Source organism: Narcine bancroftii, chromosome 12 (assembly GCF_036971445.1).
Source record: "Narcine bancroftii isolate sNarBan1 chromosome 12, sNarBan1.hap1, whole genome shotgun sequence".
Classification (NCBI taxonomy): Eukaryota; Metazoa; Chordata; class Chondrichthyes; order Torpediniformes; family Narcinidae; genus Narcine; species Narcine bancroftii.
This window is the reverse complement of record NC_091480.1, coordinates 84,869,796-84,884,444: the sequence shown is the minus strand read 5'-3', so window position 1 is coordinate 84,884,444 and position 14,649 is coordinate 84,869,796. Positions and strand designations below refer to the sequence as shown.

The window sequence follows — 14,649 nt, the reverse complement described above, 5'->3', positions numbered from 1 at the left end:
TATCCCGTTCCCCCTCCCGGTCCTCCCATAGGAACTTCTCTCAGGGGATTTAGGTTTATTGAAAACTTTGATGGTCCTGGACCAGTCTGGGATCTTGTCCAGGGTCGGTTTACCGGTGGAAGTTTAGGGTCCGACTCCCTTAATTCATCCTTTTTATCCCAGCCCCCTTCGGGGCAATCAGATTCATCACGTTTCCCCTCCGGTAATAAGCTTTCCTCGGGCGCAGTAGGCACCGGGGGAATATAAGGAGGGGGAAGGTTGTCCAGAGGTTCCCATTTCTTTTCTCCTGCCACTCTCAATTTAAAACATTCTGTTAAGGATCCTGGCCAGGGAACCCAACAAAATGCATATGCTGACTCTTCTTGATTCACCTTTGGTCTCGAATTTACATATATGTTTAATGCTTGTCTAACCCAATCCTCATCAGATCCAAATTTCGGCCACCAGACCGAGGAACCTTTAATAGGTTGTTTTGACCAAAGGAGACAATATTGGACCATTTTTTTCTTGTTTTTGTCCCGATATCTTTTACTATCCCAATTTTCAAACATTCTCCCCAAAGGGCTGTCAAGGGGTACTCCCAGGAATTGTCCTGAATTTTCAGACGAGCCCTTAGATTTTGATCCTCCCATTTTCCCACCTAGATCTGTTTATCGTTGCTGAGGACCCTCTCGCTCTGGACCCTACTCCCTTCCTCTCAGACGCCTCGTCGGAGGTGCTGTCCCTCCTTCGGTTACCGCTGAGGTTTTCCTGGGGTTGACCCCTCTCTTCTCGGCACTTCGTCGGAGGTGCTGTCCCTCCTTTGGTTACCGCCGAGGTTTCCCTGGGGTCTATCCTAGAGTCCCGCGACAGGGTCCTCACACAACGACAAAAGATCTATACTTAATCTATTCCGTTAGGTTTTTTTATCCAAACAGGTGTATCCCGTTACACCTGTTACCCAATCCCCACACCACAATCGTAAGTCGTCACTTACCGGTGTCTTCCCGGGGATTGAACCGTCACCCTTCTCCTCTCCGTCTTGTCGTGTCACCCTGTCCGGATACCACTCGCTCAAGCCGCCCGAAGCGACGAGCAAGGGACTAGGAGCCGCTGAACTCAGCGGGGTGCACCGCCTCCGATGTCCCTCTTCTCGCCTCCCCTCACGGCCGGAGTGTAGATCCCGGACGAGCCCCCATTTGTCAGAAATAAAACTTCTCACACATGAGTCTCTTTAAAACTGATGACACGACAAGCTTTATTTACAAGTCTGCAGAGTTGGACTCAACTGGTTTCTCACCAGTTAAGCCCCGATACATACAGTGCATTGATTTTTATACCTTTATTATTTGCCCTTCCCCTTCTTATTAATACTGTTTTAATTGGTTAGTATTACAAAAACATTCTAAGTATAACTGCATTATTAATGATCACGTTCGTTACGTACGCTGTGAACTCTACATTCACTGAATTCTGTTTCTCACACTTCTTATCAATCCTTTGTCTCCTGCATGTCTCTCACTATGACCATGGAAAGATAGGTTTAAAAAAACATATTCAGCAGCTCCTTCTGTCCTTGACTGCTAGTAAACTCTCTGTCCGTTCTGGCTTCCCTGTTTATGATTAATCATCACATTTTAACTTAAGTCTTTTTAACCTAAATTCTCTATATCACACTGAACAACCAAAGGAACTGTTCGCACTAACTATCCGAGACGTTATTTCCCTCTTGCACTTGTCCTGCCTATGTATTCTTTGTGTGTCCACGCCTTTTGCCCCCGCATTTCTGTATCAGGTCCAGCAGCAGAGCGGGGAGACTCCAGGTAAAATGCTTCAGAATACGGAGGGCTCAGCTTGGGGGGGGGGGGGGGGGGGGGGGACCCATTCAGCTTGTAGCGTCGAGTTGCATAGCAACAAGTGTCATTTGCAGGCAGCTCCAGAGCGGAGTCTCAGCGTCCCTGGGGAAGCTGTCAATCCACCACCACCGCTCTGGGCTGAAGGTGCCCATGCCTGGGCGGGTTTGACCCGCTTCCCTTGCTTGCTCCCTTGGTGCACAGATCAGTTTTCAACAGGCGACAAGTCCACTGCAATGTCTTCCGCACACCACTGGGAAGGACGCCGCCGGCAATGGGTTGTCGACAAGAAAGTTCACATGCTGCAGGTAAGGGTGGTTTTAAAACCAGGAGAGACTTGTTCTCCTTCCATTAACTCCTGTTTGACCGAGTCTAGAGCTTTCAGTAACACACCGCTCTCGTCCCTCCTGGGCGCAAGCCTTCCCCCTGTGCAAGTTGGCCCGGACCAGGCACCAGCAGGGAATTCACTTCTGGGGCAAAACATGAAAGTTTGAAGTTTTAAAATAAACCCAACGCTGGAGAAACTCAGCAGGTCCGACAGTGTCCTTTATGTAGCAAAGATGATGGGCTCAGTCCCAAAACGTCGCTGATGTATCTTTACCATTGCTATCTATATAAGGGACACTGTCGGACCTGCTGAGTTTCCCCAGCGTTGGGTTTTTCCTTGTTAAGTCACTTCCCTGATTCTTTCAGTCGCGATTGAAATTACAGTACACAACGTTTGGTTTCTCATCGTCCAAAGTCACAACATTTAACTGGGTTGTAACTATTTCAGGATGAACTTGCAAGAAGGAATCACCCCAATCCTGCAGACCAGCAGAAGGCGGGCAAAGGTACATATAATCGTGTCAAATGTGTAGAAAGAAATCGTGCTCTCCTGGCTTTGTGTTCCATTCTGTCGTGGCGAAGACGAACGCGTTCCCCCTAGTTTTCTAACAGTGACCTTGCTCGCCCTCAGCGCTGAAAATCCATGCACGAACGGTGTCTCAGAGTTCTTTAGATACTCATTCCTTCCCAGGCCATGCTCTATCATCTGAATTAATCTCAGGAAGAGAGAAAGTAGGGTGTGGGTGGTTTAAAAAAAACCCCAAAAATGTTGGCAACATTCAGCAAGACGGGCAGTGCCCTTGAAGCAGGTCCCTTCATCAGAATGGGGAGGGAGAGAGACACGTTAGGTTGGAGTGGCATAGAAGGTGGGAGGCGGATGGTGGATGAAAGGAATTTCTCAGATAGGTGACACTTCGTTAATGGGAATGACTAATAGTCTGTTTTGACTTTAGATTTCCAGCAGTTTTGGGGTTTTTTTCTAAAAGAATGGTAACCTATGAATGGGTACTTTTATAGGATGGAAAAGTAAAACATATTTAACATTTTTTTTCTCTTTCCCCCCCCCCCCCCCCCCCAGAAGTTCCCCAGTCTGACATTTCACCCAGAACTCAGAATCCTGGTTTCAAACCCATTCGAAGATATACTGTAAGCTCCTTCATTTATAATTTTGTAGATAATGTTACAACACAACATTCTTTTTAAAGAGAGCATTCAAACCTAATGGCAAAATGCAAAGTCTAAAATCTCAAATTGAGAATCTATAGTGAACAAGATTTTAATGTATTTTCCTCACTATATACCAGTAACCACAAAATAAAAATTCCTAATTAAAAATATCAAGCATGAAAATCACTAAGCTTAATATGCCATTTTACTTTGTTTCTTCATGATTTTTCAGTCCACAGATTATAACCAACAATGGTGAAAAATGGACGGCAACACAATCTCAAGCTGAAGACCCTTTCTTCCACTGAGAAAGGTCCCATGTCTGTCAAGGTTCATCAAATGCAGAGTACAATGAAGTAAAATTGTATACGATGTTGGACTTCTGCATGTTAAACAAACCAAATATTAGTTTGTGAGGCTGTCAATAAAATCTTCCCACTATCATTTGTTATTGCCATCTCCTAAAACAATTCTCCATTCAGCAGACTTTGTTTTCTAGGGAAAATTTTACTCAGATCTGTGTTTGCATTATTCTAAATATTGCTATTTTCTGCTATTGTGCCAGTAACACGGGTTGGAATCCCGTGCTGTCTGTAAGGAATTTGTACGTTCTCCCAGTGTCTGCATGGGTTTTCTTTGGGTCCTCAGGTTTCTGCCCACCAAATCATATGGTGTTGCAAGTTGATTGGGCATCATGGCCAGAATCTGCTTCAACCGTTTAGTTAAAAAAAATTAAAGAGAAAATCCTGGAACCATACAGCAGATTGAGCAACAACAGAGTACATGCTTCAGGTCTGAGACTTTGCTTCAGAGGTATGAATCCTTGTTAGATGATGTAAGCAGCTTATAGTAAAACAATATGCACAGGTTTCCTCTTTGCAGCACATATTCTTCCCAGGATTTGGAAGGGCTACCGAGACATCATCCATTCCGGGGAAGAGATTACCAGATGGACAGGAACCAAAAAAAACAATTCAAGACCACTTGAAGAAGTGCAACATCCTGATGGACTGCTTGCCCTTGCCGGGGCACAGCCAGGAAATAAGATAAGAGATGGTGTGAAAAACCTCAGTCATAGAGGCCCTGCTAAACACGCATGCTTTCACACAATCCACCCATCCATCCGTTTATCAGTGAATGAAATGTGGAGAATGGCAAGGGAGGCATACAAGTCCAATTTGCTCCAACTGTCACACTCATTTCTCCTTGAGTCTCTTACCAAAGTAGTGAAATGTTATCTGAGTTACCAGAAAACATTTAGCAATGAAATTAGTCATTTTAAATTCATTCAACCCCCTAAAAGAAACTTCAATTGACCTTTAATTAGCAACAAAGATACATCTGCAAGATAATTCACTTGAAAACAAAGAACAGTATAATTCAAAATAATAAAGGTATAATGCAGGACTTTCAACTGAACTCGTTTAAAATAACAATAATATAATTGAATTAGACAAAAATTCATTTAGCGTTTAGCTTTTTGCTCTGAGGTTAGACAAAAAAATTTGAACTCGTTATTTTTAATAAATTTACAGTTAGCAATAATACAATTTAGATCAGACAGTTCATACTTTTCAGTGTCTAATCTCAAGGGAACAGTTACCAGTGTGAAATTGCACTGGGTTTACATACATCTATAATGGTCACTGGCAATAACAGAAAATATATTAATGTCATGACTTCAATTAAATGCGGTAGTTCTTTTCACAATGTGAATTTCACAGAGCAAAAATTTGCATTATAATGGTGCATCTAGTTTGGGAAGAGTATTTCTCAATGGTTAACATGGGAGTAACTGAAAAGCACATGCTGTTCTCAGGACTTTACCCTAACTTTGCCCAAAAAGAAGAAAAATCACAACATTAAGAACAATCCATGATTTGATTATCTAGTAGGAGATGTCAAATAAGTGTGGGTGGAAAATAATGGACAGAATTACAATTTACCAACAGCATACAGAATTTTTTTTTAATATATATATTTTGCATTTTACCAGTTATACAAACTCAAAATGGTGACTGATTTGGCAACATTTTCTTAATTATTGCCATCTTTGAAAAGAGTTTCTAAAATTCTTAATTATGTGAGGTAATGAATATCACTAAACAAACTGTAACAATCTAATCACGTGTTAAATGACATCAACAACAATAACTTTCAAGACAAAACAAGAATTTAAATTCTGGTCTTAACTTGCTGCCACAAATCTGGTGTTCTCCATAAAATGCACAATTATGAATGTAGATAACCAAATGTAACCACATTTCAAATTCACTAACATTATTTTATTTTAGTAAAATTACATCATTTGGGAAATAGTGCAAACTTAAATTACATGCACAGTAATGCCATGCTATTTTTGTTGTCTTATTGCCATCTTTTTCTATAAATGACAAGTGGAACAGTAAAACACCAAAACAATATTTTGATAGTTCCCAAACATTCATTAGGACAAAAATGTTTCATCCCAAATTGAACATTAAGTTACCAGCGGTGGTAATAAACATCCAAGCAGATTCTCAAATGATTCTGTTTCTTCCTTAAAATTTCTGAAGGTGTTTACTTGGGGAGACACACACACACAAACTAATGCATTTTGCTGGAGGCCTTTTAAAAAAAATGCTTGACAGCAGGTACCTACCATTCAGCTGTGAAGGACAGTAAGTAACCTGACCTTGATCCATCTATGCTCACCAATGCAGTTATGAGCACAGGTAATCGGCAACAGCAGATTAAAATCAGCATTTTCTGAGACCAAGATGCTGAAGCCAGCTGCACATATGCTCAGACAAATGGACACCAAAACTGCATCGGTTACCTCCATGCAAAAGTTAGTAAGACAAAAAGGCTACAAATTTATTGACTGGATATCTATCAGTAATTTACTCTTTTCTGTATCAATTACATTGATTAACTGGGGGCTCAAAATTCAAATAATTTGTTTATATGCTGTATGTCTAGCACCATTCAGACATGTACACCTTGGTTGTACAATTCAGTAGTGTCAGGCATAATTCTACATACAGGAAGTTACAGCACAATGTAATTTCAATGAGTACTAAATACATTTATTGCACACAAATTATTTATAATACATGGATCAAGATGGAGAAACAATTATTCTATGGTAATGGAAAAGTTGTTACAGCAGACATGTAACATTTTAACTTTGTGGACTTTGAAGTATTATCATGGATGGTAGGAGTTTCATTAAAAAGCTATTTAATGCAAAATAAAATGTCCTTACATCATAGAATAAATGATTCTAAATGTCCACAGTGACAGAAATAAAAGGGATCATACTCTCAAACAGAGAAGGCTCTCTAAATATAATTGCACCTTCACATATGGCAAGTGTTTAACTTGATAGGCATCTCAAAACAGTAAAATCTCCTAGTTACAATGTGCATCAACATAAAAATGAAAATAAACAATTCCTCCCATCACCACTTTAAGGAAATTATAAATGATTTCTCTTGGACTGAAAACATCAACTTACTCCCTCTCTTTCCAAACATTTTTTTTAGATTAGCCAAATTTGATAATGAAAGATCCAACATGTCAATAGGACACATCAGATGTGACCTACATTATAAATCGCTGGGTAGAAAATCATCATCATTTAAAAAAAAAGGATTCTTTGATATTGGTTATATCTTTGATATAGTGTTCCTATTCTTGACAACTATCGTTAAAGGCTACCACAAAAAAATACTGAAACCTTGGCTCATTCAATGTTTAATACAAGTTTAGTTAATCACCTTGATACTGCACAAATGACCACTAAGATACTTTTATGGTCAACTTTTTCACATTGCCGAGACTTATACTGGGACTGACGACCAGAAAAAAGCCTACAGAAGTGTTTTCCCTTGACTACAACTTGATTTAATTCCATGTCAGGTTCCCAGAAACTGGGGAAAAGAGTGAAGAGTAGAATTTTCATAATCTACAATTTAACTGTGTATATGGAAAGATTATAATTCATATTGAAGCAAGTGACAAATATTTATTATGTGAACAAAAACAGAATTTTATGGAATGATTGAGGAATAAAAATCAGGCCAAGCTTTATTCTCAGTGAACCAAATAAAAAGCATTGTCCCAGGTGGCTAGGGCGTAGGAAACAAAGTGACAGTTGGAATTAATCCAAAAGATTTTACATACACTATTGGTCATCCAAGCAGAGAATTCTAAATAAAGGTAGTTGTCAGTGTTCACACAAATCTGCAGATCCTTCCCAGTCTCTTTCTAAACTGTTAATTGCCCATAAATTCTCACCTACAGTAAACTAGTTTTCTGAAAAAAATGTTCATCTTCTGCATCAATTCAATGCAACTGGTGACAAGTCGTTTTATAGGAATAATGGGTTCTCCAAGCCCATCAAAACTAAACAAGGCAAATTATTTGTTTCACTTTCCATGAGCTGCTTTGGGGAAAAATATTTTCTACTAAATATTTTTCTCATTGCTTAAAATGATTTAAACTGGAATGGACAACTGCACCCAACATTCATTAGAAGGCCATGGAATATGTTTACCCAAGAATTCCATACAGAGGTGCTAGCTATTTCCACTGATGTACTGCCTTACCGTCCACCCCTCAAGAACGTAAATTTAAGTATTGTACATTTAAATCTGGAGTTAAACAAAATGCTATTTTCTGCAATCATAAGCACAAGACTAGTGGATTGTCATATAAAGCCATTGACTCACGTTTGTCAAAGGAGAAAATCTGCCTTCTCTAATACGAGTCCAGTATGATTGCCTCTCAACTGCCTCCTCAGTTCAGGACCAATTTAGGGTGGCACGGCCATGATTTAATAAAAGAGTTGAGAGAACAGTAGATACTTTATTTAACTGATAACATCTTTTAATTACTTTGTTTAATTTAGTCATGGATCAAACATTTTTGAAACAACTCCATTTGCTTTTGATGGTTCTCATTAAAAACCAAATACAAACACAAAACATTGAATTCAAAAAAGCTCAAACTGGAGACACATCCTGGGGTTAAGTGCATAAAACGGTGAGCACCTTCGTTCCCCTCCTCTGTTGATGAGGTTGCTTTATGCAGTAATATAGGTACACCAGCATTTTGCTCACATGCACCAGAGAACATCATTAAATGTCTACAGGCTCTTTCAACAGGAGCATCAAAGCCAAATTCTATTTGCAGGAAGGCTTGTGCTGGAACCGTACAGGACACTAGATACACCAAAGCTAGAATGTGGCTGGAGTCTGGTCATTTTACAAGGAGGATGCAATGGGAAAGGACAAGGTATAGAATAGATTTGTTGATGGCGGCATACTGGACAAGTTAGGAGGTAGGATTAGGTGTATGTTGCAATTGATTATTTTAGAATAAAGGCCGCTGATAATTCATTTAATCAAGGCGAGTAAAATTACTATAGGTGGTGTAAAGTACCCATTTCTTTTAGCATTAACTTTGATTTGAAATAGTAAATAGAAGACATTATTTTCTATACATCCATGGTGGAAATTTGAAACTCAATTTCTAAAAGGGTAAACCCTTTTGGTGCTTAAAAAGTATCACACAAGGCAGCGGACTGATGGCAAGAATAGATCTCTTTCAGCCAATGTGGAGAAAATAAGGCTAAATGGCCCACAGTGTCATTATTTTCTATCATTCTGCAACATTCACACAAACACACTTGGACACAGATTGGTACTTGGCAATCAGAGTAGGAATCTTGGATGAAGTTTTCTGTCCTCAGCCAACATTTGACCAGCTAAGCATTCCTACCTTTTTCCTCCTCATTCCAATCTAAATAAAGGCCATGTGTTAAACCTGCAAACAATTTATCTGATGCAGTTCAGAACTACAAAGCACAAAACATTTATCTGCTAAATCATGAGAGATTTGAATATTCAGAGTATATTAAAATTACCTCTTCATTTCTGGAGAGATGTGAATGATGACAAATGCAACACTAGAATGCACTAAATAATGCAACCAGAACCTTCTGGAATCCAAAGCACCGCTCTAGCCATCCAGGCTTAATCCTGACCTCTGCGTGTGTGGAGTTTGCACATTCTGCTGTGGCCGTGCACATTTCTCTAATTTTTCTCCAGTTTTCTTCACATCCCAAAGACAGATGGATTATTGGTTTATTTGCCATTGTAAATTGCACAACACACATAGTTGAATGCTGGAATCTGGTGGAAGTTGCTGGGCACATGGGCAGAATAGGATGCATGGAAAATTTGTGGTGAATGAGATTGTTTGGATGACTGGCAGACTGGATAGACTGAAATGGCCTCCTTGTCATAAGTAAATATTTACGTGTTGTTTAACATTGCTTAGTTTGAAGTTTAACATTGCTTAGACATTTGTATTTTCTATCATTTCATATTAATCACTGAACAGCCCAATTTGCGACTATTTTGCCCTCTCAACCCCCCCTCCCCCCGCGAAGTTTTCATCTTAGTGCTCTATAGATATAAATTAATCTTCCTCGTGTCTGGCTGCCCATAGACATGGTGCAAACAAAAAAAAATCTTATAATAGGTTCTCAAGTGATGAGAGTCAACAAACCATTCATACAAATTTGGAGGTCATTATCAGCACAAATCTCATACCAAAAATTAAGCAATCTGGATGGTAATTGTCTTGGTTCACTTCCTGGCTAGATTTTAAGTTGTTATTCAGCTTCAGTAATTCAGTAGAATTTGCTTTTTATTGGAACTGTCATCTTATCAAATCACCATTATATTCTCCACATTCCAAGTCCATTCACTCCTTTTAGAATTGTTAAATTATTACGCAGTGTACTATTAAATAATCAAGCAGGCAGGTGCAGAACTAGTTGACAGAGTTTCTCAACAGAGCAGAAGTGCAGTATCAACACACAGAGGAGGTGTTTGTGCCATGCTGGAAGCCTTTAAAGAAAGGGGAATAACATCGTTGGCATTAACTGAGCATTTCTTGCAAATGTTCACCCTCTGGAGGGTAATAGGGACTGTGAAGGTGAGTGGTGTTGGAGCCACAGTCAACATATTGGTAGGCATCAACAGAGACTTGCTCAGAGTGTGACAAATACCAGGCTGTTATTGTTCCTCTGGAAGAGATGAAAAAGAAAACAAACGATAGAACTCCGGTTTGTTTCATGTTGTCATTTTGGCACATTACTGCATTCACAATAGTGATCCTTACGTGGCAGTGCAGTTCGGTTTGGTTGACATTTCAGGAAGTTTTCTCAGTTAACAGTGGAGTATTTAATAACCTGATTGCACAACTATTTTTGTTTTAATACCTTCTCAAAGTACAATGAAGATGAGGAAAGACCAGAACTATAAGGATTTCCTGGGCAGGAGGACGTAGCGAAGTTGAAAATGTGTGTCCACAATGGGATTGAGAAGCCAAAGATCACACTGTGGAAAGTGGATCTAATTACATTGCTCAAGGAAATAGCGATCTTGGCTAAAAAGTGACATACAACTAATTTAACTGGATTATATCGATTTAAATTCGACTGAAAAGGGGATCCAATCTGGAAAACTTACTGTATAGAGATCACAATATTGCGGACCTTGATTTCGGGCATTGTGCAATAGTGGCTGAAAGACAAAATGAGAGACAGGTATGCGTACGTTACAAATTACACACATCAATATACAAAAAAATCTAATGCTTTTAAACTACTGTATCAACTATCCAATTTTCCCCAAATTTGCTAATTATACTGACATTTTTTTGCACAATGGAATTTAATTTTGCACTTTCAATAACCAAGATACATAAATGGAAGAATGTCCTATAGTGTATGTCCTATAGTGTAGTTCTATGCAAGTTGTCATCACAAGGTGGTGGTGGTGATGGTAAAATTGGATTTGGGTTGAAGGTAGGTATGAAAATATAAGTTCTCTTCAGAAACTTTTAAAAACAAATTTTAAATGCATCAATTGGCTCAGCTGACATAAATCTCATACCAGTGCTAATTTTTTGTTTTAGCTGTTGGAGTTCACCAAAAATGGTGACAAGGAGGCCTTGTAAGACTTGGCCTTGGTGGCTGCCATGTTGTATTTGGCGTTGTACAATTGAAAGCGAATTGAATAGCACTCAACTGAGGTGGGGGGGGGGGGTGGTGGAGGAGCAGGACACCTGAAGTGATGAGGTGCTGGGGCAGCACACTGTGGTGAGCTCTGACAGCACTGCACCCCTGCCAGTGCCACAAGCTTATGGGTGAGAGTCCAGTACAAAAGTGAGTGCATGGTTAGGACATCAGTTCAGTGATGTGGTGTGGAATTATCAGAGACAGTACACTCATTTGGATAGAAAGTTAAATGTGGCTCTCTGCACATTTACCAGTCAGTTTATTTTTTTTAAAAACACACACACCCCTCACCTTCTTTAAGAGGAACACAACTCCTGGTACCTGACCAACATTCAATCTTCACACAAATTTAGTGATACATCTCACTTATTTCTGGGGCCTCAGTAGGAAAGTGACTCCCAAGTTAACCAATAAAATTTTGGAAGTATCTCATTAGCTGTGAAACAATTTCCAAAGGGCACAAAATGAATCATTTCAATCAGTTATTTTCTATATCGTTTAGAGCTCTATTAGTTTGTGACTAAGCCAAGAGAGATATTATTCACTTAAACAGTTAAATCAAAAATTTTTCCCTTTAATCACTGCCCTCTCATTCCTTTGATAGAAATTCCAAAACACAATTGTTATAATACTTACTACATTCCTAGATCATCGAGTGTAGCAGTCACCGTATAGAAAATCTGAAAGAGTAAAGACATACCAATGATAGAATGGTAGAGAAGTCCATGAAACCACGTACACAAGTTCAAAGTATCACCAAAGCTGGTCCAATTCAGTGAATTAGTTGAATCACAGAGAAACAAAATTCTGCAGCTAAGATTCTGGGTTTTCTGATAGCAGTAATAAAAGAAATTTTCCTGCAATGTGATTTCATTACTATGTTCAAGTTTGTCATTAAATAATAATAATATTCTGCACAGAACAATTATACACTGAACCAGCCATTCTCAACCTTCTTTTTGGTTATGGTCCCCTGGTAACTCAATGTACTTAAGCAAGTAGCTGCAAATATTTTAGCACCCGTTTTCCCACAAACACGACATGTTCTAATCAGATTAGAAGCAGTTTGGCATCCAAGCCATGCTTTCTATGCTCCATTTCCAACTCCGCATGGCGCTAGTTACCACCCTCCCAGTCAACTCACTGGGGCTCTGGTTTCCATGCTTTCTTTAAAACTGATGAGGTTTTCCCTGCTCCCTTTAAACATACCTGGAAAAGGTGATCATAATTTGTAAAATCTAAACAAAGCAAATTCAGAGTGCATTGCAGCATTAATGGAAGTAACATCTGGAAAATCTTCCAGTTTAGCATTATAGTTTAGAGCATTATTTTGCTATTAGAGAGACACATTTTTATGAAACAAACAAAACAGATAATCCTGTTTTTCCTCGCAGATCTTGTATGATCTGTGGTTTATAAATTCAAGTGAAATAAATCCTATTAAATCACAAATACTGCATGTTCATTGTTGAAAACCTAAACACTTGCAAGACTGCCATTTCTACCAGCTGCCCATTCAGTCTCAACCCACCATGTGCAATAGTTTTTCTGTCCCTGAAGCACAGTCCAACCTCATCTCCTACATCACTTGTCTCAATGTATATCTAATCCCACTGTAGGAATATCAATTTAAGTCTTCAACTCCATATTTTTAACCAATCTCTACTCACCTTGAATCAACAAATGCCTCTTGCCTGTACTTTGCTCCACACAAAGCTCCACTTGCTTTCTTACTCTCACTATTCCCAATGTAGCCTTATATTTTTTAATTTGGAAGTCCAACATGGTAAGAGGTCCTTATGGCCCATGAGCCTGCGCCGCCCAAATACATCAACTATGCCACAAATCCCATATATTTTTTGGGGGAGGGTGGGAGGAAACTGGAGCAATGAGGGGGAGAATGTACAAATTCATTACAGAGAGTACCAGATTCGATCCTGGGTCGCTGACGCTGTAATAGCATTATGCTAACCGCTATGTTAGCGGTTCTGCCTGAAGTTCTATATCTGAAGTTAAAATTATTTAATTTCAACTATATTTATAGTTACAAAAAACATCTTTTATTCTCTGGCATAGTATAAAGCAAAGGTAAATTTAAGAAAATAAAGATTACTGAGGCTAGAAATGCTGCTTAATGATAAACTGAAGAATACCATCTTTACATATTCATAGTATATTCACATGTGCTATTTTATTATAGATGGTAAACTGTTGAAGAAACAAATCAACGCTCCTGTTAAAACAGCAAATACATCAATTCACAACTCAATCCAGAGGGAAATCTCATTACCTGGCCACCTCCCAAAGCCCTGAAGACTGTGGTATTTTTGAGGTTGACTGTTCCAAGGACCTCATTAAAAAACACAATCTGCACATTGAGATCAGTAATACTGATGCTGTAGAAGTTGTAGTTCGTTACATTTAATATATTCTGCAAAAGAGACACCAAAAAAAGTGGCAACGAATAGTCTAAAAATAACAATCATCATAATTTGTTTCCAATCAGAGGGCACTTCACCATCCCCTCCCCCCATCCTCCCCCCCCCACCCTCCCCCCCCCCACCCACAGTAGTCATCATGGTAGTTTCCGTGAATGAAATTAAAATCTGTTACTAATTAGTGACGAGCTATAGCCAGATTTTAATGGCATGGGAGGATCGTCTGAAGGCTTAATGGACACTATCCAAAATATTTCCAAAAGCATTACAAGCAGGTAAAGCAGAAACTAGCACCCAATCCAATTTTCAGGTTGTTTGATCTATATACTGCTTTCCTGCTTTTTCATTTCAATATGGAGTGAGTCTCTGGGAAATATAAATGGTAGAAACCGTATAACATACAATTTAGTTAAACAGGAAAGCCTGCAGATGCTGGAACTGCAGGGCAACAAACAAAGGTGCAAGAAGTAAAAGGGTAACCAAAGTTTTGGGCCTAAGTCCTTCATCCAGCTTCAAGGGGCCGAGTTTCCCCAGCACTTTTGTGTACTGCATGGATTCAGTCTTTTGGTTATCATCTAATAATTTATCAGAGTTAAATTATGTTCAATATGTGACAAGCATACCGTAATTTTAAGAATAACTCTATAATCCTTCTTGTCATCAATAATGTAAGCTGACTTGATACCAACATGTTCAATGTTAATAGAACGTGGGAAAAGGAAGAAGATTGCAAGTCCGCTGATAAAAAGGCTGATCACCACAGCGACTGCCACATACAACTTCCTGAAAAGCAAATCAAGCCCCAGAA

The 14,649-nt window shown here is 39.1% G+C and overlaps 1 protein-coding gene and 1 long non-coding RNA gene across 5 annotated transcripts in view; one reads left to right on the top strand and one right to left on the bottom strand.

Moving 5' to 3' along the window:
• Positions 1-1,871: 1,871 nt before the first annotated feature.
• LOC138747779 (uncharacterized) lies at positions 1,872-3,770 on the top strand. Its single transcript, XR_011347653.1, has 4 exons — positions 1,872-2,140; positions 2,608-2,665; positions 3,238-3,305; positions 3,559-3,770. It is a non-coding gene; the product is annotated as an uncharacterized lncRNA (long non-coding RNA).
• A 1,819-nt stretch (positions 3,771-5,589) lies between these two features.
• tmem106a (transmembrane protein 106A) overlaps positions 5,590-14,649 on the bottom strand; it is a 39,347-nt gene continuing 30,287 nt past the window's right edge. For all 4 annotated transcript variants that reach the window (XM_069907354.1, XM_069907355.1, XM_069907356.1 and 1 more), the window contains 5 exons: positions 14,465-14,624; positions 13,694-13,834; positions 12,040-12,083; positions 10,853-10,906; positions 5,590-10,407 (listed from right to left, as the gene is read on the bottom strand). In XM_069907354.1, the coding sequence (XP_069763455.1) occupies positions 10,260-10,407; positions 10,853-10,906; positions 12,040-12,083; positions 13,694-13,834; positions 14,465-14,624 (547 nt within the window). In that variant the 3' untranslated portion in view covers positions 5,590-10,259. The remainder of the gene's footprint in view (positions 10,408-10,852; positions 10,907-12,039; positions 12,084-13,693; positions 13,835-14,464; positions 14,625-14,649) is intronic.